We start from the raw sequence: 25,810 nt of genomic DNA, 5'->3' as shown, positions 1-25,810 counted from the left end.
GGATATCCATTTTTTGCATCTGACAAATGTTGAAAGGGCAATTTTCAAAATTTTCTTTTTTTCCTAAAACTTTTTTAATTTTTAATGAATTTTGAAAAAGTACTTCATCAAACAGTTTTTTTTAGACATCCGTGACTCTTTTGATTTAAAGCTCAACCCCGTATTTAGTCTTCTTGAACTCTAAAAAATAATTTTCGTAAAAGGGATTCCTTGTGCCGGTGAATTTTCAAGCAAATGATTTTGACGTAGGGCTCTAATATGGTAGCCTACGGAAGATTAAAAGAGTCTTTCAAGGCATCAAAGTTTGGTCGTCGTATTATTAAGACCTAGTACTGTACTTGCTACCAGATCAGGGGATTCAGATCCGGAAAAGAGATATTATCTTAGAATTCAGAGTCGTGTCCCGAACCTACTGGAGAATTTTGGCAGTGTGGGCGGTTGCTACATTCTGTGGAATTTCAAATCTAGACCTTTGGATATTTCCTTGGTCTAGGAGATCCATATTTGCACTTAAAAACGAGTTTTTGGGGATATTCTGTAAGAAAACAAAATGTTGCGACCTTTCTACTTTTTTGTTCTTGGGACATGATAATATACTGTGATGTTTTGAACTTAACCTAAACAAAATGAAAAAGAGATACCGGGCTTTGAATAAAAGGGAGAGGGAATCAAATTGTTCTAGTATAAGCTGATTATTTCAGTTTTATAAAATAGTTTACAGCTTTACATGAACCTGTATTAAATATTATTCTAAGAAATACAAAATACTATTTATTTCAAGCAAGTCATCAGTTTGTATTGTATTCATCTGTCTTACTTTATTTAAAGAATTGGAATATTTTTCTAACTGTATATATAATTTTATCAAAATTAATAATTAATTAATTGATTTATTGTAACTCAGTATAAAGCAGAAATTTGCAACAAATACTCCGATTTGTATGGGATTGTTTCATGTTTTATAGACTTGTATCATTAATCTTTACTTTTAAGATCTTTTTTTTTCCATGAGCTGTATTATTTTTTAGATTCCATTATTTCTGCTGCTATTCTGATTTTATTATTTTTTTTATTATTTTTTTTAATTTTTTTATTTTATGAATATCATTGTTATTATTAACATATGAATTGACACAATTAATATAGTGATGTCCTGTTCTATTTATAATTATCAAACCATAACACAATTTGAGTGTTTCTTATTTTTTATTTTCCTGAAATGTCCAAGATGCCGTGTGAAAATTATGTCCTTTTGATAAAAATATGATTGGCAAAGTTTCAATAAAATTAAAAAATGTATAGAGTTATCTTAACGGCGTCGATGTTTTGAAAATTGCCATTAAAAAAAAAAGATTTTTTCTATGATTAACTTGAAAAAAGTTCACGATACAGTTTTTTTTTCTTAAATAATTTTTAAAAATGACTTAATTTGCACATAGAAATATGAGTAATTTTTTTGTGAAAAAAATAACTATAATGAAAGGCATTGCAAAATTGTTAAAGAGAACACTATTACATTGAAGCATGTTTAAATGTTCCTCCTGCAAAACATTTATCTTTCTTTGGTTGTACTCTGCCGTAATTTGAGATGTAAAATCAATTTCATTATCAATTCTTCACAGGTTTCCAAAATCTCAAACTTTTGAAGAAGCTTCCAATATGTATATCTGAAGTACTTTTGTTCATAATTTAAATCCATTTGGTATTGAATCCTCGTATAATTTTTATTATTTTAATAGTTAAAGTAACAAATAAATTAGTAACAAATATTACTACGTAATACTTTGTAGCACCCAATCAAGTTAATTACCGCAGTTGATGATTGGAGCAAAGATATATGAAGTGGAATATTTTTAAGTATAGTGAAATATAAGTGGAATCAATGTTTTATTCCACAAAAGTAATGTAAATATCAAAGTTTAAATAAGAAGAACTTAGAAAAATCAGCACACTCTCAAAGTAATTTATATCTTTGAGGCTCATTTGTTACCTAATGGCCTTCACCACAAATGGCCTAAGGAATTACCTTGTATTATAATTTTGAACTAAAGTTAAGTATCGAGGAATCATCATATATTACTATTAAAGAAACATCAAGTTTATGGGATATTTGTATATTAATTGTGCAAATATAATTAAAAGCATCAATTCTAGATACACCATTAAACTTTTTAAATTTGATAAAATCCCAACATAATTATTCCATAGTCAATAGTCTAATTTCAAAAACGTCAATTCAAAAAATTGATTTGCCTCTATTTGATAGTTGAACAAGTTGGCAGCTAAAAAGAAATATTATTTGAAATGAAAAATAAGGAAAACGATTCCTAAATTCAAAGGGAAATTTTATCCTTCAAGAGTTAGAAGGCTTTGATTCAAATACAACAAAAATTATCATTCAGATGCTGAAACTCCCATAAGAGTTTTTAAAAGTCAATCTAATATTGTGGTATCAACAGCATTATAATCAATCCCATGATTGATAATTGATGTTCTTAAAGTTTGCAATGTCCAAGTAGTAGGAGGAGTGGTACTTGATAAAATACAGTGGATTGTTAAAAACTGACGATTTCCAGCTTCAATTAGTAAAAAAGTTAAGAAGAGCATCGAAATATGATTCAATATCCTTTCTCCCTTAGTAGTTCAGATATATTACTCAGAAAGACAGGACAACAATTAGTTAATTTGCATTTTCTTAATAACGTTTCTTAGAGTAAAACTGGTTTGTTTTTCGTATTATATATATTACCATATGTTAAAAAAGTTATAAACAAAAAGAAATATATTTTTTAATTATCAATTTTTAAAGACAACCTCTAAATATAGCTCAATTTTTATACATTTTAACACTATTATTTTTTTAATCAAAACATAAATCAACGAAAACTCATTATAGTAGGGGAAAAGGGTAAGTTATAAAATATTTCGAGCAACATGTTCTAAATGTAATTGTTTATATCTCAAAATTTTTTATATTGTAACTCCTAAAGTCAATTCAGTCGTCTTTAAAATAGTATAGAATTTAAGAAATTTTTTGACGATAATTGAAAAAGTAGTGATTTTTTCCAAAAATTGGCAATTTTCCAAACTATGTCTGTAGTATTTCATTGGCAAGAGGAACCGATTTTGACTCGGCGATTTGTACATTTTAACTAAATGAAAAATACTAAAACTCCACTAACTATTTATCAAAATTTGCCCATTGATGTTATTAAAACAACATTATTCACAAAAACTGAAGAAAGAACTTTAAATAAAAAAAAGAAATTAGGTCATGATCGATCACATAGAAAAATAGATCTCACTCGATATCGAAAGCAAATAAATATTTTATTTCTTACTTAAAAATTACATATAATGATTGTTCAATTTAGCTCAAACTTTGACATTTGTATTTTTTTTTCTTCAAGAGAAATGGATTTTGACTCAGCGTTTTTTACATAAAGTCTTACATTTAATTCATTACAGACAAAAAAAAAAGAAAGTGTTCAACTCTAATACTACTTTTATAACTGGGTAGGAGAGAAAATTAATTAATAGAGTGCAACCGAAATTTCGGGTCCATTATTTGAAAACTTTTAAATTTTGTTCCACAGGCAGAAACTGTGGTCTTGATTGAAATACTGCTCCCGCTCAGTCAAGAAAAAATCCCTTACGACAAAACTGTTTGAACTGAATCTTAATACTAGTAGATAAGAGATATTTTTTTTTTAAAGTTGCAATTTTATTCAGCATTATTTCTAGTCGTTTAAATAATACTGAAGTGGAAAAGTCATTGAATGTTGCCATCATTAGCATCAAAGACTATTTGCTACTATAATTAAAAAAAGAAAAACTTATTGATCCATACAAGATTATAGGAAGTTTGATCATATCATAAAAAAAATATTCAATGCTTTTAATTAGAATTCCACCGATTCGTGGAACAAATAAGGATTTTGCTGCAAATTTAGTTAAATTTTGATCCATCAGTTTCTGCCAAACCTTTCAAAAATTTAATTTTTATCATAAGCCAATATAAAAAAAGATTAGAAAATAAATGAAATCTGAGTATATGATACTAGTTTTGGAATGATATTTTTTTGTTGTTATCTTTTTATTTTTTCAGAAAACAGGTTTTTATACATTTATTAGTCAGTTTTTATATTCTAATAGGATATGTGTGAATATATTTTTTTTTATTCTTTAGAAGGAGTTTTTTTTTTCAATATTGTTGAATGATGTTTTTATACAAACACAATTTTCCTTTTATGTATTTATACAAATTATTTTAAATAAAGACCTTTCTTCTTAGAAAAAAATAATGTTATTTTGAAGAAAGGAAAGAAGTTTTTTCTTTATCAAAAAGACAAAAAATTGTCAAAATTTGTAACAAATGGGTATATACATTCATACATTGTGCGTTAGCAAACGGAACCATTTTTGTGTTTAAAATTTAAATAAACTCAATCAAGAACAATATTTATCAATAGTATCATATTTTCAATTCAATTATAATTATACTTTATTTTTAAACAATCATTCCTCATAATTTTCTTCTTCAGCAAACAAAATGGCCTCCATGATTAGCCTAAATGCCTTGAACAGCTTCATGACGTAGTCTTTGGACATATCACCCTACTCCTTTTCGACAGAGGCCTTCAGGAAATGAACATTGCTCTAGGTGACATTACTCTCCACACGCCCTATATTCCATAGTCTTTGTGGCTAATAGTCGGGTGATGAATGGACAGTAAGTTTGGAGGCCATAAATCGTTGAGGGTTTCCTTCCTCTAAGCTTGAGTTGTTATGGACTATAGACATTACAATGTGTCCCACATTTTTGACTATATTCCTGATATTCCTGTCGCTGACGTTAAGTTCATTGGTCAATACACTTGCTGGTGGTTGGCAAGGCTTCAATTTCAAAAGCCACAACGGTCATTAAGTCTTCAGTGATATTTTTGTTTGGTTTTAATACTTCCTGAAGAGGCTTTTGGTGCTGTTGATGAGTCTCCTGTTCTAATGGACAAACTCAACAAAATAATTCGCAATGTTTGCAACCTCCTTCACATCTCCATTTTACATAACTGTAGTCTATTGTCGTTTTGCCTCCATTGTGGTTGTTTGATGAAGTATCGCAACCCATAAAGCAGTAATAAAATTTATATGTACATAAATAATAACATTAATTACTTATATACTCTGAAAAACATAAAACTAGCAACGAGAAAAAATTAATTTATTAATAAATTGTCATTAGCAGAGAATATGGAAGAAAACTGTTCTATATTATGCATAACAATGCCTTTAAAAATGAAGTACAAGCTATAAAGTAAAGGATTGAAGAAGAAAGATAATTATTTACAATGGGTTCTCTATTTATAAGCTAATAATTCAATTTTCTTATCTTAAAAAAATAATGTATTATAAAAATTTACGGCTTTATTATTTATTGGTAGAAAAAAAAATAAGCTTTATTTTTCACTACACTTTATAACCAAAATGTATAATTTTACGAAGTCATAATTTGAAAAAGTTAATAGGTTTTTCTATTAACTAACACATATACTTTAATTTCGTTTAAAAAAGTTAAATCATTTCTATATATATATAAAATGAAGTGTTTTTTTCGGTGGTTTTATATAAAAACATGCGTTCACGACAATTTGTATGTTCTGAACTTGACACAAAAATTTTTTTTTTTTTTATTTTCCTTCATAAAGCAAATTTTTGTCCTTTAATTTCACCTTCCAGAAAAAAATTAACTTTGTTAAATCATAAATTACAGTAACAATATATGCAAATATAGAATAAATGAACTTTTTGCTCAGTATTAAATTGAATTTGAATTATTCACACACACTCAAAAAAAAAATTTTGAACCAGTATGACTACACTTATTAAAAAAAATAAAATAAAAAATACGATAAATATGTGATTATTGGTATGAAATCACAACAAAGAATTAATTTGCTGAATTTTGAATGAATGAAATTGCATTTAGACAAATAAAACCGAGAGTCTATCAATCAGGGGGATCATTCCGAGATAAAATAAATCTTGAAGAAAAACAAATAAAAAACTTTAATATATATATAAAAAAGAAGTAATATAACAATTAATTATAATAATTTAACCTCTGATTAAATAAAATTTAGAAATTAAAATTGTGCTTAAAATTTAATAGACCACTTGGTAATTGGATTAAATACAGTATTCGGTCGGCTTTCTTTAATACATATGTAGGTATATCAATTATAAATGAACGAAAGAAAATAAGAAATAAGAGATTCTTGACTGCATTTCTTTTTAGAGTTATTATTCTAATTAATTATTATTTGTCATTTGTTAATAAAAGTTTTCAAAGAAAAGAAATGCACTCATACACTCATATAAGAAAATATTTAATCATTTTATAACTTTTTTGGAAAAACTAATCATATAGACATGACATGTATTGGTTGGTCAAAAAAAAAAAAAATATCTGTCCTTACAAGTCAATAAAGGCCATGAATATACTTGAAGTTTCAAGTATTTACATGAATAATACCACTATGCAACAAAATGACGGTCATGGAACGCCCACAGACTGAAACCAACATTTATGAATATTATTTAAGCCGTAGAACACAAATATGACCATTAAAACTATCTATTTATGAAGGTGTCTCCTTTAAAGCCTTTTTTAAAATGAAGTTTTTAGGGTATAACTAAGATTCAGTGTCATATTTCTACATGAAAAAACGATATTTATGAAAATCATAGTAAATAATAAATTGATAAAAACATTTCAGCATTTAAAAAATCAATTATTTACTACGTTATCTTGATTACATTTAATAAAAAATGTATATAACCACCAAAAAATTAAGTAAAATGAAGGACCTTAATTAGATGCTCATATCTTTTTTAATTTTTTTGTAATGCTGTATACCATAGGTGAACTTATAAAATAGACTTTTTTTTCAATTTAAAAAATTACCTTCAATAAAGGACGATATTGATTTATTAATGGTCATCACAAACCAGAAAATGTCTCAGTTTCATGATTATAGTGAATTCATGACAATTATAAGATTTGATGGCTCACTTATTGTATAAAAGTTGAACCCAGAACTATTTTCCAATAACGATGAAAAATAAATGTCTTCAAAAACCTTCTGTTTAAATTTTACTCTTGAAAAAATAAAATAAAATAAAATGTTTACCAATAGATAAGATCAGCCCTCTATTATCACTAGTGCTGTGAGTTACACTGAAGTTTATTAATATTGTTTTTTTTTTTTTTGTTTTTTTTTGGGGGGGTATGGGAAAGGGGGATGAGTGTAAGTCCTTCTTAGACTCTGAGTAAAAATAAGGATCGACATCAGAGTAATTCCTGCCCCTTGTCCTTGCTCGATACAGAATGATATTAATATTTATTGACTTGCTTTCAAAGCTGTTTGCAGCTGATCTAATAGAACGTCATGCCAGCTAAGTTGTTCTTATTTTCTAACATTTTTGAGAACGTTAGGGTCACTTTTTCATTTTTTGATCTATTTTTACATATTGAAAGGTCCTCTTTTTTTACAATTCTACCTTAAATAATCATTATGTACATATATCAATAAAACTTTATTCTTTTCAGGTATAAAATGAAATCAAGCGCAAAGCAACTCTAAAAAAAAATCAGAAAAAATCTAGGAAAGCTCTTTTTTTATTGTAGAAAAAAATAGAAATGAGTTTTTATGGAATAGAAGATCATATTACAGTGTTTTGTGTTTTCTTCATACTCGCAGCTACTCAAGGTACTTTTACAACTAATTATCATTTGGGCTTAAACATATCATTACATAGTAGGTAAAAATATGGTTGCGTTGACAGAAAAGTTTTTTCTTTTTCCTACTTTCTGTTCATTATATCATGACTTGTAGATAATAATATATACGTACATATTTTTTTTTGTTAGATTGCTACGAGCCATAGAGAATAAATCTACATTGAATCATTATTTTTTTTTAAGAAATCATACCAAATGCAGTCACGAATGTATAAATGTATTTTCGGGGATAGTTGTCATCTGTACCAACAATGTGGGGACTATAATCTTTATAAGCTAAAATGAACTTGGGAAATTCAAATTTGTCAGTGAACACAAAAATAATCTTTAATAAAATTGAACAGACCAAAATTTCATTCTTATTTAATTTATTCTCTGTCTTTTTATTTATTTTAATTTCATTTCCACGTAAATGTAATAGTGCTAAATTCATCTTGCGACATTTCAACCATATTGGAGATATTTAGTGACGACAATCAATTATGTTTCTAAAATAGCTAGAATTTTTTGTTTAATGCTGTACATGGAAGTGTTGAGTTGACAGTCGGCACTGAAGATAAATAGTTATTGACGGGAGACGGATATGATTGATAATTTTTGTTGATTATAAATGACGTCATCATATATATAAAATAGGATGTATAAGGACAAGGTGCTTTGATAACTAGACAATTTAAAGTTATTGGTAGTGTAACATGCCTCCTCTGTAACAAGTATCATCACTCTCCCCTAACTAATTACATAATTATAGATATAGATCGACACAAGTTTAAAAAACATATGAAATAACTTTCATTTGAAATGGTCACCCTTAGCTTTATCACGGCCCGAAGTCTCTTTTGAAAAGACTTGCATAATGCTTTAACCATGTGCAAGAGGATGGAGTCCCAGGCAGCTACCAGTTTGGCTTAAGGTCGTCTAAATTCTTGCTGGGGGCCACACAGGCTCTGGGTTCAAAAACGGACCACAAGGAGTAATCCATGAAGTTTAGGTCAGAGCTGGAGGGGGCTAGACTGTTTTGTTCTTGAAACCACTAAAATTGCCCTCCCACAACAGCTGCATCCCTCTGAATGTGTTGGAGAGGCTATCATCCTGCTTAGAGTTATATTACTCATTCTCGAAGTGACGTTAGGCCCAGGTAACAAGACCTTTCTCAAGGATGGTGCTGATGTACTCCTTGGTGTTTATCTTCATCGGTACAAATACCAAGGGGGATTTCTCTGTCTCAGTTAAAGTCACCCAACCCATAACAGACTCTGGCTCCATGATCATCCAACTTACCTTTTTAGACTAGAATCCGTTCATCTTGGGATATAAAACCTGCTCCAAGGTGAAAGTCCTCTCATTACTGAAGACAATGTTGGGAGCCATGCCAGTCCTTATTTTCTGAATAGGGCATTGCTTTTCTCAAGTCTATTAGCCTCAGCTTAGCTCGACAGTTGCTGTTGCCTCTTCCATTTGTAGGGATGCATCCCAAAGTCATATCTAATAGATCTTTGATTGTTGTTCCGCGATGTTGAAAGCCTTGGCCATCTTAGTGAGGTTCCTCTTGAGATTTCTTGTAATCCTTGCCTTAACAACTTCGGTGTTTTTTTAAATTTGGTATGCCTGATCTGGTCTGTCCTCTAGAGATTGATTCTTCAGGTTCCTCAAGATGGATTGTCGAGATTTGCCCTTCAGATACTCCTAGATTATAGGCTCTCTCTCTTGGGTTCCAATGTGCTGAAAAAACTGTTTTTTATTTTAAAACTGTTTGTTTTAATCTAGTTTCGACCAAACTAGAGATAAATATAATATCTTGCAAACTACATTTAATTATAATGAATAAAGCTAATTTAACAAGACTTTGCCTGAACCTTTTATAGGGCGGAGAATAAAATTTTTGTATTTCTACAATTCAAAATTGTAAAGGTATTAATTGCTGATTTTAAAAACTCAGGCACAACAATGAATATATTTAATTATTTTATATTTCGACCAGCGGCGATAATTTAAACCTATAAAGGTTTACTTACATTTAATGTTGATAAAAAAATATAAATTATAATTCTTAGTAAAAGTACGTTAAAGATAAGAATATTAAGATTTTAAAACTAAAACTAAAAAGTGCAACTAAAAAAATATATTATATCCCAAAATGTAAATAATTTCAATGGACCACTCGGTATACAGGAAGATCAATATTTTTTAAACATATATACACATATTTGTCACACGAGAAGGAATTTACTTAAAACCATTTGAGGTTAGTATCATTTCTCTAGCGAAAGCATAGGCAAAAGACTAGCCGATTTATTATAAAAGCTATGTTTAAAATGACCATGTTTGTAATGGGACGTGGATGGTTTTGTGAACAGAGAGTCTCATTAGGTGGAAGAATTAGCCTTTAGTTAGTATCCAGGGTGGGGGGGAAAAATTGCGTATCTTTTTGTTTAAAATTCGATGGACCTTAATAATATCCTTAATTGTACATCTAATATACAGTGTGAGAAGGCTAAGTCTTTTGATTTTAATAGGTTTCATTATCTCCCATTGAAGGGAAAAACTACGCAAGCCTTTCTTACACCTTTTCTAAGTACTTAATCAGATAGTTTCTGGAAGGATTCCAGATCTCAGACTCGTACATTAAAATCGGGAGGACATAAACCCTTAAAGTTTTATTAGTAACGAAGGGTTTAGAGTTTTGAAACTTCATTTAGTAATTCCCAAGTTTTGATTGGCCTTCCTTATAATCTAGTCTTAATACTCATTTTTCAAATGGAATTTTTGTTCAAAAACAAGATCTTGAAAAGAAGAAGAGGTGACCATGATGCCCAATCAATATTACTGAGATTGTAGTCTCCAAAGATTATTATTCCAAAATGAATTGATTTTAGATAAGTAGAAATTAATTGGTATTCATTATCATTGGTACTAGCAGAGTGATATATAGAAAGGCTCCTATAATTATCACATTGGATCTCGCATATTTGGAAGTTGACTTCAGAGATCTTTCTAACTCAAGAACATCGGAGATCTTAAGAGCAAAAGACCGCCACACCACCTCGTCTTTTTTTGGAACCTATTAAGGTTGCGGGGATTATCAAGACATATTCCCATTATACATACAATTGTTGTTCTTGAAGTCGCAAAAACTATATCTTGAAAGTTAAAAATACGCTTAGATAAAATATGCTTCATTTTTAGGAGACAATGTGGAAAATTACTTTCCTTTTTTTTTTGTTTAAGAAGGTCCGAAGACTATCTGTTTTTCTTATTAATTATTTATTGTCAACAAACAGACAGATTTAAATTGTTCTAGTTGTACTATATGTACAGTTTATAATGTAAAAAAAGAAGGTGAAAGAGGATGATAACTTTGAAATTATGGCAGTGGCAGTAAATGTATTATCAATGCATAACATTATAAGTCAAAGTGGCCACTCTGTTACTGAAATTGCATACCTCATTATTATTCATTAGATTACATATTGAGATAAATTCATGTAGAGAACTTCATGGAAGTGTGTAGTCAATTGAAGCAGTTGTCAAATAGGCCTGGATTAAAATGGATCTGAAATACATGTGTAAATCCTGTGTCTTTTTATATAAGAGGATTGCTGCTATAGTATCAACTGATAGTAATATAAATAATTGAATAAAGAAAACCTGATATTTGTCTTGTTTGAAGCATTTTAATGGCCAACCACGGATGTATCGAAGGAAGATCCTGATATCCGTAAGAAGGATAGTTTTAAAACTCTTATGTTTAACAAGAGCTTAAATACGTTGTATGAACGAAACATTTGAAGTGAGATTGTTGTGTCTAAAGAATGAAAATGATAAGCTTTGTATAAAAAGATGAGGAGAGACTGTTTAATCTTAATTCTTATTTTTTCAAGGTGGTTTTCAATCTTCCTTCTATTTCATACCATATATCATTCAAATAACTCAAGAGAACACCGTATACTCCCTTTGCTATTATATAAATCCCAAAATGAGTTATTTAATCAATATTAATATATTTTTCCATAAAATTTTCTTTGTCTAATATGATTTTAGTAAATTACCAAAGATACTTTAATCACAGTCAACCTACTATTTTTTTAAAAAGGGATTCTTTATTTCAAAGAAAATAGATACATAGAGTCTTTCAAATTATATACTTATAATATTTAGTGTCATTAATTTATGACCAGCCACTAAAATGAGCGGAAATGAGACATAGGTAGTGAATTATAGGTTTTATGTCTATAATTGTTTTTGTTCACTATATTTTTAAAGAAATTAGGTGAAACTGCATCTTGTGTAAGTTATACATACAAAAATTCACTTTCTTAATATACTTTGTAAATATTTACCAATCACAAATATACTCAAAGGTCGAGTAACTATTTTTGTAACTATCAATTTTTTTTTACCTATTTTATTTATTTATTCATTTGTAAAAAAGTCACAAAAATGTACATATGAACTTTTTTCTAACAATTTTTGTAAATATTAAATTATTTTATTTATTTGAAAAAATGTCAGCCAATATTTATAAGCATGAACATAAAAATATAAGTTCCTTAGATTTTTTTAAAATAAAATATATATTCTTTATACCTCCATTATTGTAAGAGCTTACATATATAATTTTTTTTACATTTCTTTCAGATTTTTCCACATTTAAATATTACATACCTATATGTTAAACATTTAAAATTTGAATATTTCCTATTTTATTTTGTCACTTATACTCAAAATTAAATATTAAATACTAATTAAAAAATAAAATGACATTTTTCTCATCTTATCTTATAATATAAGGGGGGTTTAAACAGTGTACTGTGGAGAAAGTGGTACTAGATTATTTTTTATTACAACTTAGCAAAGGGAATAGGTAAATCCTATAGGAGGTAACGTGCCAGCTACTACATATGTAAAACCTATTACGAGGTTTGTGTGAAAAGTATTTGCAAAACCGAGAGATTGCACTATTTAGTAAGTATCGATTTTGGGTTTAATTAGAGGCATCTCTTGGAAGAACACACACAAACTTTCACTCAGATTGATCTATTTCTTTATTTTTGGCATTTGTTTGAATCGAGGAAGTGGAGTGATTTCCAAAAAATGGACGAAAAAGAATTTTCTTTTGTTGATTTAAAAAATGCTTTATGAAAAGCAAAAAAAAAAACACCTTAGGAGACTAAAAGAAGCTTGATAAACATTATAACAACTCAGCACCTTTGATAAGAAGAGTTTATGATAGGTTTCTAAATTTTCTAATTAACCCTATGGGCACAAGTGACGCTGAACGGCTTGAACGCGTTGTTGAGCTTACTACTCTATAAATCATTGATATAATCCATGATATAGTGATGGATGACAGACGAGTGAAGGTGCTGGGAATTGCTAGATCTGTGAGCGGATCGATCTTTAAGGATAAAGAAGCTTAGACATCCACCTTGCATTGTTTAAAGTACTAGATCTTATAAACTGTTGAAAACTTTACTATTTTCTTCATATATGATAAGAATTACTAGCATTATCAGTTCCTTATAATCCCCTCTTACAAAAGTCTTAGTAGACAACGTTTTGCAAATATGAAGGATATCTTAATCTTTTCTTTTAATCCATTGTCCAGACCTATGATTAGGACTTAGGCTAAATAATATATAAACCCGAGTACTGAAGTTCAATAATTTCAATTATATTTAATAAACAGTCTAGGTGATATCACTTAATTCTTTCTTCAATGAAGGAAATTTGAGTTATTTAAATGTAATAAAAAGTCATAAACTTTTTTTTGTTTATATAATTTTTTTATTTGAAATCATGTTTTTAAAATAACAAACATTTTTCTTACGTGTTTAAAAGTTGGAATTATAATCAAATTTTCTAAAATTTTGTATTTGTGTTTTACTTACATAGTGGCAGTACCGAAATTAAGTTTCCATGATTCTGGCATGGAATTATAATATTAAGTTCAACTGCATCACTCTATTGTACAGCTTCCAACCTAAAGACCCTCTTAAGTTTTCCAGGTAAAATAGAAGTGTTATTTGTATTCACAGGCAATTTTGTATTTTCTTGAAACTTCCAGAAAAAAATCAGCAGGACTTGAATTATTCCAATTACATGACACTCAGAATTTGAATCTATTTTTAAAGCGACAATCCGCATACAAATCAATAATATGTTGAGATTCTTAGCTTTTTTACCTCTTTGTACCCCTTAAAATAAGTTATTCTATTGGATTTATGAAAATAATTGGAGATGAGGGGCATCACTGACGTCAGTTCTATTCAAAGATGATTGGATTGCTCTCTAGTACATCCAAAGATATCGATGAAGTGCTGTTGTATAACAAGGCTGGTTTTAAAAAGTTTTTAAGAAGAAACTTTTAGACAAATCTAAGATGTTGCCTAAATAAACTTTTTCCACGTTTCCACTATATCAATTGTTGCTTGAATATTGCGGGAGATATCAAAAATCTTCCTATGCTTTAAAAATTTTTGTTCCATCCCAATTTTTTGATTAAAAGTTGGTTCCATTTGTTTGGTCAATTATTCAACGATAATTTTTTAAGATTTTTGAGAACAGTAATTGATTTCCTTGGCTAAAATTTGTCCAAACTTCCGGCTTTGGAATAAATGCAGTTCTTTCTTTTATTTTTGATTTGGATAGTCGTTCAAACTTTTCCATTGAACGTCCAATTTTTTATAGATGCAAAATGACTTAATCGCTATATCGCTGTGGACTTTTCCCACGACTCCATCTGGACCACAGGCTTTATCATCCTATATAATTTTCCAATGAAGTTATAAATAACATATTAAGAGAAGATACAATTACATCCTACTTGAATAAAATTAAATTTAAAAATGTATGTACGAGAATTCTTTAACACAGAAAACATTTTTGATCTTCTTTGAATTAAGTGTCATTATATACTTACGCTACAAAAAAAATTGAAGTAATTTAGTAATGTGACAGCTATTTTTGCTAGAAGGAGATATTTCCGAACTGATATATTGGAAACAAGCGATGTGAGTATTTATTGCCAGTAAGTGATTCATTGGTGCAGGTCTAGAACTTTTATGTAAAGAAATGATTATATTGCTTCCCTTGTTCAATTTTAGTTCATTGGAAATTTTGTTGGAAAGAAGTCCCCAATTTTTGGTCCGTATTTTTTTAATCTTACAGGGGAGAGATCTATTTAAGGTTGACTTCTTCTTCCCATAGAAGAATCACGAGTACAACAGTCCAGAATTTCATGGAGTTTCAAAGATGCTTGGGTTGTTTCTTTGGCTTTCTAACCTCGCCATCATTTGTCATATAACTTTCTCTGATCTCTGTACAAGAATACTAATTCAACGATATGATACCGATGAATAGTTACAGTCCCAACTCTTTTTTCATTTGATGGTTGTAAGTGTGTCCGTTATAAATGAATAATTGAAATTAAATCATCAGAAGAAACCCTTTTAAAGTTAATTATGCTAAAAATATAAGTTATGACTTTTATAGTGCTTCTTTTAATTGTATTTCTGAAGAGCGATTTACAAAATTATTTTATCTAATTAAAATACAAGGACTCTCCATAAAGAAATACAAAAGTATGCCTATATCATTTATTTATTAGGCGATTATTAAAATCTAAAATTGAGCTAAAAGTAAAGTTTGAATGAAATCAGTATTTATTTTCGTATATATAAGATTTAATCAAGAAACAAATTAAAGATTACAAGTTAAAATCAAAAATATATAAACAATTGAAGAAAAGTATTCCGATTAATTTTTTCTACTTTTTAGAATTTGATTTAATATAAAAGTATGTTTTTTATTAACTTTTTTATAATATTATTTCTTAATTCCCTCGAGAAAGAAGCATATGTTCTTTTATTTTTATTTACTCATGAGAAAGGCAATTCTTGAGAATTTCAACAAGTATGTTTACATATGTACATATATAATAAATTTATTCACAATAAAATATATTGAATACACTTATTAATTATATTATCATAAATGCAAATGTAAACCTATACATTAAATGTAATATATATGTACATATCTATTAAATTATTACAAAAAAACTGATTGATTTTTATTTGCAAATTTTAATTTATTTCATTGAATATGCAAATGACCTCATCAAAGTACATACTTTATTGCTTAATAAAAGGAAAAATATATATGTATTAAATCATTTTCAATAGCTATTAACTTAATTATAATTATGAAATAAGAAACATAAATAGTTTTAAAAAAATTACCAATATTCAAATAAGGTTTTTTTTTTTTCTTGGATTACTTTCCAACTTAATATCACATTTGTTTAACAGTAGCACTAGTAATGTGATTTTTGATCAATTGTTCATATTCTTAAGGCCACTTTTTTTAAAACTGCTTAAGCTTTTCAAAGTTTGAAGAGGGGTAATCGCATTTACAAGAAATATACCGATTAGTGCATTAAAATTCAACAAGATATAATTTTTACAAAATTAATACTATAAATTGATGTGTGTTTGAGCTCTCTTAATCATTAATTTAGCCGCCCTTAGCGGCAATGGTGGCTTTCAGGTGGTAATGGAAGGCCTGGTACCCTCTGAAGATGTGTTTACTGCCATGGCGTGGCAGTACTGGCTGACAGTAGCTTTGAGGGTCTCGATGTAGTCGTGGCAATGCCATCAGGGCAGTAGGGGGCCCAAAAGTTATGAAAGACTTAAAAAAACATCCCAAAAGACTCATTCAAAGTTTTGTAAAACGAAAGATGGGTTTCTTTCACTGTTGGTGTCAAAAGTGGCATCTCCACTATTTCTAGCCACTTTTTATGGCTCTCTGGACAGTATGGTGTGAAAATCTCTTGCATTGGGCCTTAAAGACGACAGGGGACTGGCATGGGGTGTTTTCTTTAACTCTTACGGGTTAAGCTTGGCTTTTTTGACAACGTTCGGTCTAGGACATGGTAGACCTGGAGACGCTACTTGGAGTGAGCGAATGGAAATTCGTCAATCACGTTCAAGTGAAATTGTCGACTGAAAGACTCAGTGAGGAACAAGGAACGAGAGAGTGTTATCATCCTCTATCCCCAGCTCCCTCACTGAAATGATTAAGTCAACTTTTCCTTTAGTAAATTCTGATCAATCTCATGTTTTCAGAAAACTTTCATTCATGATACATCTCCAGCGTCCTGAATATAGAAATATCTCATCTCAATCACATTGATATCGATCCGTGAATAAGCTGGAGTATGGATAATTATATAACCAGAACACTTCAAACACACCCCTGATTTCTTTATTACGTTTGAGTCTATTTCGTCATTGGAAATAATTGATAGATAATTCTAGACTCTTAAAGATAATACAGGGTGACCCATAAGTCTTAGGACAGAAATTTCAACTAAATATATAGACGTTTGTATATTTTTTTGATTTTGTTAGTTGTACAAAATTTACTGAACATACGTCTTTATTTATTGTAAACAAACCTTTTGATTAATTTTATTTTTAAACCTTTAACGACGACATCATAAGCCAGAAGTGCACCATCATTTCGCTTCATTTGGAAAGGAAGAGCTTCGGGCCTTTAGAAAGTGCCTAAAACATCTCAATGTGTCAAAGTTATAAGGCCACTACACGATCAAGCGGTTCAAGGAAACTGGGAGTGTCGATGACACCCCAAAAAGAGGTGCCCGATGTCCAAGATGAAACCAAAGTTGACCTTGAAAATTCCCTTGAACGAGTGCGAATTTTTGATTGGTTGAATTAGAATTAGCTCTTGTTTAGTTATGCACAATTCCTGACAATTATTGGATAACAATTTCATAGTTAGAAAGAAAATGCCCAGAATTTGATAGCTACTAATTGATTTTATGCGTTTATTTCTTTTACTTTTGGACAAAGTGTTGGCTTATACAATAAAGTAACGACGTGTCATATTCAAATCTATTAATCATTTGACAGAAATTATATATTTATACAACTTAACCTAGTTTTGAATTCTTCGAATAATATTTTTTTTATATTTCTTAATATCCTGACATAGAAAATATTAATTTAGTGAGAAGCAACTGAAAGTATTATCTTATGAATATCATATAATACAATAATCACTGTACCATGAGCTAACTAATAGAAAATCATCATAAAATATTAGTTGTTGTTTTTTGTGTGCCTCTCATATAAATATTGTTGTTATTGCATTGGGGTAGTTCTGTTTATTGATGAATTTTATATTTAGTTGAATTGTGCAAATACATAGTGTTGTCTATGTTCTTATTAATTTGTTCTAACCCATTTCTGTTTTTAGGACTGATATTATAGGTCTTTTCGACTGTCAGTACTACATAGAGCCATAGATAAATAAACATATAGAGGTGGTGAGGTAGAAGAAATACTGTTTTATTGCCTTCAGCTGTTAACTTTGATATGCATAAGGGGAGTATTTTATTGTGACCGCAATCAATATAATAGGTTGATTTTTTTCCTTTAGGTTTAAACTTAATATCTAGTTAAAAGCTGATTGTGTGGACATGAACACATGAGGATTTAGTATTAAGCTTCTTAATATCATAATTAATTATTTTTCTTATGTTCTGATTGGTCAGATAGGGTGAACTAATAACGTATATGTAAATATTATATGGTAATATAATTGCTTCATCTGACCTAGGAATGGTCTTTGAAGTCCATGTATGACGTCATAAACTTTATTTCATCTTTTTCTATATGTTTTAGTATTGACAGTCCGACTACTATTACCAAATATTTATTCGTCTTGATGAATTAAATTTACATGGTTATTATGTAATAATGAGAAATTTATAACGTGTACCAAAATACATATACTTGTATATTTATTAAGATAGTCAAAATTACACTAATAATATATGAAACATCCAAAGATAATTCAATTATTACATGATCCTTATTAAAACTACTTTAAATCCTTCATTTAAAATTATTCATCTCATTTCTTGGTTGCAACTTGTACAATTTTATCATACAAGTCACAACTTGTACACAATATACCGAGTGGTCAATTAAAATCTCAACGCTTTGAGTTTTAAACATCAACAATCTATAATTTATTGATTAACAATAGAATTTCAACAAAATTAATACTATAATGTGAGGGCTCTTTTAATAATTAATGTAGCCACCCTTAGCGGTAATTATATATTTCAGGCGGCTGTGGAAGACCTGGTACCCACTACAGATGTATTCCTCTGTGATGGTGTCATAGTGCTGGCTAACAGTGGCTTTGATGGCCTCAGTGTCTAGATGACAGACATTGTAGCCGTCCTAATGGACTTGAGGGGATTGGCCTGGGTGGTTTTCTTTAACTCCCTAGGTTCAGTTTAGCTTTTATGAGAGATACCTTACTCCTCTCAAACGTTCGGACTTGCTGGTGGGGTTGATGATGGTCCTGGAGACACTCAACTGCTTGGAGTGTGAAAATGAAAATTTGTCCATTACGTTCAAGGGCCATTTTTCTCAACTTTTAGGTCAGCTAGAGGGCTTATGTTTGTTTTATTTAAAAAAAAATGTTTATGCTTTAATATATTAGAAAGTGAATATTTTATATCACTCAACCTTCATTAATTATTGAATTAGTAAGTGGTCATATTTCAATGACCACCCGGTATAGTAAGAAAAAATTAGATTTGCTGGTATGACAAAAAAAGAAACCCGAAAAAGACATTCGGATAATTTGAAGAATATTTACATGAAGAGCATCTTAGTTGGGATGTATTTGCGAATTGCTATGGGATTAATGAAATAAACATAAACCCCATTCCATATCTAGCAATGATAAAGGTGGGAATTGCTCCGATATCGATCCTCAATACTAATCCAGCTCAAATATTTTATTTGCTCAAGAAAGATTAAATAATTATAAGAGCTTCGAAAAATAAAAAAACAACATTCTAAAATTCTTGCACTCGTGCAATGTTATATGTTTTATGATTATCCCAATGACTATTTAAGAATAACATTACTTTGTATAACCTAAGCTATTCTAATTTGTGCTTTTTACAACATAATTTTACATAGATTGAAGCATCTTAATTGGTTCACAACTTTTTATGATATCCTTAAAATGTTAAAAATATAAATTTTTTTTAACATGTTGAAAATTCATGATGAACTCTTTTATTTAAATTTGTACAATTGTTAAATAACGAAATGATATACTTTCATGACTTCATAACCATTGAATCTCATTCAAGAAACCATTTCCCTCAATGTTTCGATAAACATTGTCGTATAAAACACACCATTTATCTTTTTAATTTAATTTTTTTCATTAGTATATTTATACTTAGACACTAATCTTTTTTCTTTCCCTACTCTTATTTTCATGGTAGTAACATTAGTTTTATAATCAAATTCTCTCATATAAGAGGATCTAAAGACTTCTTATTCAATCCCACAAATATATTTTTTCTCCTTCGTAAAGTTACATATCGTTATTTTTAGATAACCTACATATATTAAATATTCCCCAAAAAGTAGAAGAAAATTACTTCATTTATGTGGAACAAAGTTTTGTTTTTATTGTTTTTGTCGTATACCTTAAAGGGTTTGACATGCATAAAATAATTTTTCAACCCGGGGTTTCATATTATTTCCCCTATAAAAGTAATTATTGATATGTCATCATGATTCGTAATATACAGGGTATACAGCATTACTTTATATTTATAAAGCATGTCAATCAGGCTGTTGGTGTGAAAGTGAAATGAGCATGGTTTCATTCTAGAATTAATATTCAAAAGCCTTCTTGGAAATACAATCAGTCGCCTTCATGAGTGGGAATGCTGAGGAACGTACGTTTGCCCTCGAAATAAATAGTGCCAAAAACTGATTTGACAAATTATTGGCAATTGATAACCAATTGAAATTTAGCTCCTGAGTTTTTATTGTTGCGTCCAAGAAAAATCATTAATTACATTGATTTATAATATACAAAAAACCATTAATTACATTGATTTATAATATACAAAAAACCATTTTTTCAAACCATTTTCATAAGTTGAAAATTGCAAGATTTTTTAAACACGAAAAAACTCAGGGGATTAAAAAAAATAGTTCAAATAGAGTAATTGAAATTATTCTTAAACACCAGCATGTTTAAGGCCTTTTCCTAATTGTCAAAAATTAGTATATTTATTAATCAATCATTCATATTTACAATATAAAATATGTTTTAAAAAATTTACATATTTTTGTATTAAAGAATTATCCCTCCAAAATGTTAAACGTTTGAGCTTAGTGAACAACACACTCAGGAAAATTTATTCTCTTAAAATCAATGTGCGTAGGCTCGATTCACGATCGTTTGTAAAGTAGGACTTAACATACATATCCCTCAACAATCTTTATTTGAAAAGTTATTTAAAAAGAAACAAAGAATGACAATTAAAATATCGATGTTTTCAGTTTATTCAGTGAATTTGATGTGATTTTAAAACTTTAATTTTATATGTAACAAAAACAAAACATAAAACTTTTCTGATTTACAAAAATTGTTATTTTGCTGTTTTCTGCAGCCTGTATATATTTTAAAGAATTCAATGTAGAATATTATGCGGTTAACAATTTATTTACATTAACCTATTAAAACTTTTAATTTATGTTATACTTCTTATTAACATTTTTTTGAATTATAATTTCACTAGTTTCTTAAAAATTAATTACCAAGATTTCAAGTGATATTTGGAAATTATGGGGTTGATATCAAAAAATTATGAACTGAATTAAGTTTCTATTTATGGATAAAAATATGAAAAATTGCAATTATGAAACATATCAGAAGTAGGGCTAAAATACCAAAATTCAATTAAGTTTATTGTGGGCGTTACACAATGACGCGGGGAGTATTTAATCAAATAAAGGACTCAAGTTTCCTTTTCCCTACACTTGTGTGACCCTGGAAGAGAGAAGAAATACAAAGTTTCAGTTGGTAGATGCAGTATCGTTTTTCTAGTGCAGAAAATGATACTAAGAAAATAAGTTCACATTTCCCGAACAGCAACCGTTGCATTTAGGTGCAATGAATATTTTTAGCAAGACCCCGTGACTAAAAAATCATTGTAAGGATAATTCTTTGATATGAAAATATAAAAAATGTGTGTTAAAAAGCATATTTTATACGGTAAATGTGAATGATTGATTAATAAATTAATTAATATTTGACAATTTGGAAAAAACCTTATACGTGTTGGTGTTTGGGAATAATTTTAATTACTCGACTTGAACAATTTCTTTTAATTTTAACTCTCCAGCAGTACTATCCGTTTAGTTATTCGTGTAAAAATTTAAAAAAATCTTGCCCTAATATTCAGGGTCTACAAGCTATTTATTATTTAGGCAGTTTATACTTTTTGTTATTTTAGATAGCTTTTTCAAACCTGCATCAGTTGGAAAATAATGGAATCAAATGACAAAATTGTTGTCTCAAATATTCAAAACAGGAACTGATCCATTATTAAAATCTGCGCCTGCAGCAAAAACATAATAATTTCTCAAACTCTGGGACCTTCCCAAGGTTAGGACGGAAATAAAAACATTGAGAGGTGATTTTGGGGCAACATTATCTGTTTGGTATGGCTTACTCCGAAGAAACCGTCATGCCTCCTCATGTGTTCTCTCAAAGCCTCAGCTTCAACACTGATACCTACCTGGACTTGCTTTCGACAAAGATGAAGCCCTGGTATGGTTGCCAATGAGAGGCCTGAAATTTGGTATAAGGACTCAGCTTCCTTCCATACCTCGACATAAGTCTTTAATGTCTCCAAGCTAATTTTGACGACTTCATATCACCGGAACTTTAACCTCCAAACTTCCCAGATTTGAATAAAAGGGGTTTTTCTTTGTGTGTAGGGCAAACAAAACATGACAAACGATCCAAACCTTTGGCAGCACCAAAAACGAGCTGATCAGTCTGATTAAGAAATATTTCCAGGATTTGAAAAGGGACCAAGTGGCCACGGAATGATTGCACTTTCAGCCTCGTATAGAGACTGTAATTAAGGCTGGAGTTGATTTTATTAAATAAAACAAATCAGAATTTATTATACATTCAGTATCTTTTTTTATCTTTTAAATCTTATAATTCTTCTTAATAAAAATCCTTTTTAGCTGTCCTATTTTTTTTTTTTTTTTTTTTGGAGGGAGTATATAATTAAGTACAACAATGTTTATAATTACATTATTAAAGGTTAAATATTTATAAATAAATATTTTATGTTGTATTTTGAAAACAATTTAAAACAAAACTAGGCATTAACTCTTCTGTTTAAGAATGATAGCACAACGATCACCTTTTAAATAATGAACAACCCATGGACAAAACTTTTTTTTTTAAATCGCTAACCGTGTTTTTTCTTCAAAAAAGTCCCATCTCTACATATAAACAAGATAACCTACTTTTTCCATTATAATAAATGGAAAGTAAAAACATAATGAGCAAGAAATCCCTCCGCATTTTTATCATTTTTAAGGAGACTCAAATAAAATATACTTATTTTAAATTAATCCAGTCCTTCAAACAGATGACTGAGGATGTTTACATATATTTCGTTTTATTTCTACCCCTAGTATGTGTTTTTACTTTCGAAGATATACTTTTTTGATTCTTATCTCTGTAGGCTTATCAAAGGGATCACAAAATAATTCCAACTACCCTCAAGATGACCTATTTTGTTACATGTACAATTCAATTTTGTTTTTATTACTCTCAATCCAGTAAGTATTTGCCCTCTTATATCCCAATGTTTGATTTACTTTCGTTCAAAAAAAGGGTATCAAAATATATCAAATAATCTGTACATTTTTTATAAGGGTATTTCTCATTATCATTTGGATGAAATGTCCCAACCACTGCGTCCAACTTTGTTCCTGTTATATAAACACTATTGCAAAAAAATTAACTGAAATTGAAAAATGGTTTGAGGTCGTACTATGGCGTCAAAGTTTAAAAAAATGTCTTTATTTTAAGTACTTCTTTTTCGATAATTTGGCAAGCTTTTAGCATACAAATTTTAATAGCTTATAATTTTATAACGAAGATTTAATTTACTATATGAAACAGTGATGTTTCTTCTTTGAAAAAATATTCTTAATGTTAATTATAATACAAATTACTGGGCGTCCATTTAAATCGGAACACTTACTAATTCAATAATTAATGAAGTTTGAGTGATTGAATTTAATTTGTTTTTCGATATATTAAAGCTTAAACAGTTAATTACGAAAACAAAAAAAACAGTAACCCTGAGCTTACGTAAAAGTAGAGAAAATGACATGACAACGAGTTCGACGACTTTCCATTTGCACACTTCAAACAGTTGGGCGTTTCCAGATTCACAGTCTACGTCGTCAGCAAGTCAGAAATATTGAAGAAGAAGAAAGGCTCTTTCAAAAGGGCCAAACTTGATTCGGAGGAGTTAAGAATAAAGTCAAGACCAATGTCCTCAAGTCCATGACGGCCCATGCAAGAGATCTCCGGGTTTCACAACTGACTGTAAAGAAAAAAAAGTGGATGGAAAGAGCCTTGTGATGATTGAGAGGCCACTTTTGATACCAGCAATGAAAAGAACTATCTTCGGCGTTGCAACACTCTTTTGAATGAGACTTTTGTGTTCTTTTGAACTTTTTTTTACACTTGTGGTCCCCTACATCCTTGATGCCAACCTCCTTGACTACACATTTGGGGTGCATGTTGAGGGAAGGCATACATTGTCTGTCATCCAAACAAAGAGGCCCTCAGAGCTAAAGTCATCTAGCAGTGGGATATTTCATATGAATGATTTCCCCCAAAAACATGATATTTCTTCAATGACCATATTTGAAGACTCACGGATACTCTTTTTTAATTGAAGAAAAACTCTCTAAGCAATTCGTAATACAAATAATTTATTTCTAGTCTATATGTTAACAAATATAACAATAACATATAATTTACTTTGAGATCATATTGATGCGTACATTGTGTCCTTCTTTGCACTTTGATATTTAGACTTCTATTGTTGAATAAAACTATTATCCTAATTATGTCTTCCTATATAACAACATATTCCATCAATATTCTATATTTTTTTCAAATTAGCAACCGTGGTAAAAACTACAATGTTTTGTGTAAGATTTTTTCTGACAAAATATTCTTAATTCAGGTATAATGCTTCATAAAGGGCAATTTGAAATTGAGGACACTTATGAAAGACAAATAAATATGACTGATTTTATGATCCAAACTAAGGACCGATACTCTTCAAACATTTTTCATTGCAATTACCTTTATAAATATGAATAGTTTTCTCAGTAATACAATGTTATATTTCATAGAGTAAATTAAGTAATAAAAAAAAAAAAAATTATATAACTTACGATAACCGAAAAAGAAGAATTTTTTTTTGAAAAAATTGGGAATTTAAAAAAAATTGAGGCCGTTGAACTACTTCTAACCATTTTTCAATTTTACTAAAACTTTGCATATTGTATTTTTTATCAAAAGAAACCAATGTTGATCCGGAGATTTGGGTATATCAAAAATTAGAATCCATTTAATGGAAATATAGCCTATAAAAATAAGATAAACCCACTATTTCTGGTTTTTTAAATCAAATTGGATCGAAATATATTTTAAAACAACTCGTACCTTCAATAAGTGCAGTTCTTCCCAAGGAGTGGATTACCATATTTGTTTCTAACGGTTTCCAAAAGGGGCATTCCTTTGTTCTCAGGGGTCGATATTTTTATTTACTTTCCTCTATGCATTGTTTTGAACGTTGGATGGTTGAATAAGAATGAGCTTCTTTTAAGTTCTGAACTATCCCCAATAGATAATAATTTTGTATTTATGAAGAATTACCTAACTATCAATTCTTTTAAGACTTAAATCATTCATATAATATCCTGCTCAGGATATTTGTTATAACAAAATTGATCCTATACCATATATGAAAACGCACTATATTTAACAACATATTGTTTTAGAATTTTTTAATGGTTTTCTTCATTACTCCATATA

General features: G+C 29.2%; 1 protein-coding gene across 5 annotated transcripts in view; it reads left to right on the top strand.

The window, feature by feature from the left end:
- LOC121129728 (neurotrimin) overlaps nucleotides 1-25,810 on the top strand; it is a 170,558-nt gene that overhangs the window by 115,542 nt on the left and 29,206 nt on the right. For all 5 annotated transcript variants that reach the window (XM_040725445.2, XM_071893396.1, XM_071893398.1 and 2 more), the window contains one exon: nucleotides 7,610-7,769. In XM_040725445.2, coding sequence (XP_040581379.1) covers nucleotides 7,700-7,769 — 70 coding nt within the window. In that variant the 5' untranslated portion in view covers nucleotides 7,610-7,699. The remainder of the gene's footprint in view (nucleotides 1-7,609; nucleotides 7,770-25,810) is intronic.

The sequence above is a fragment of the Lepeophtheirus salmonis genome, chromosome 14 (assembly GCF_016086655.4).
Source record: "Lepeophtheirus salmonis chromosome 14, UVic_Lsal_1.4, whole genome shotgun sequence".
NCBI lineage: Eukaryota > Metazoa > Arthropoda > Copepoda > Siphonostomatoida > Caligidae > Lepeophtheirus > Lepeophtheirus salmonis.
This window is presented reverse-complemented; position numbering and strand designations above follow the sequence as displayed.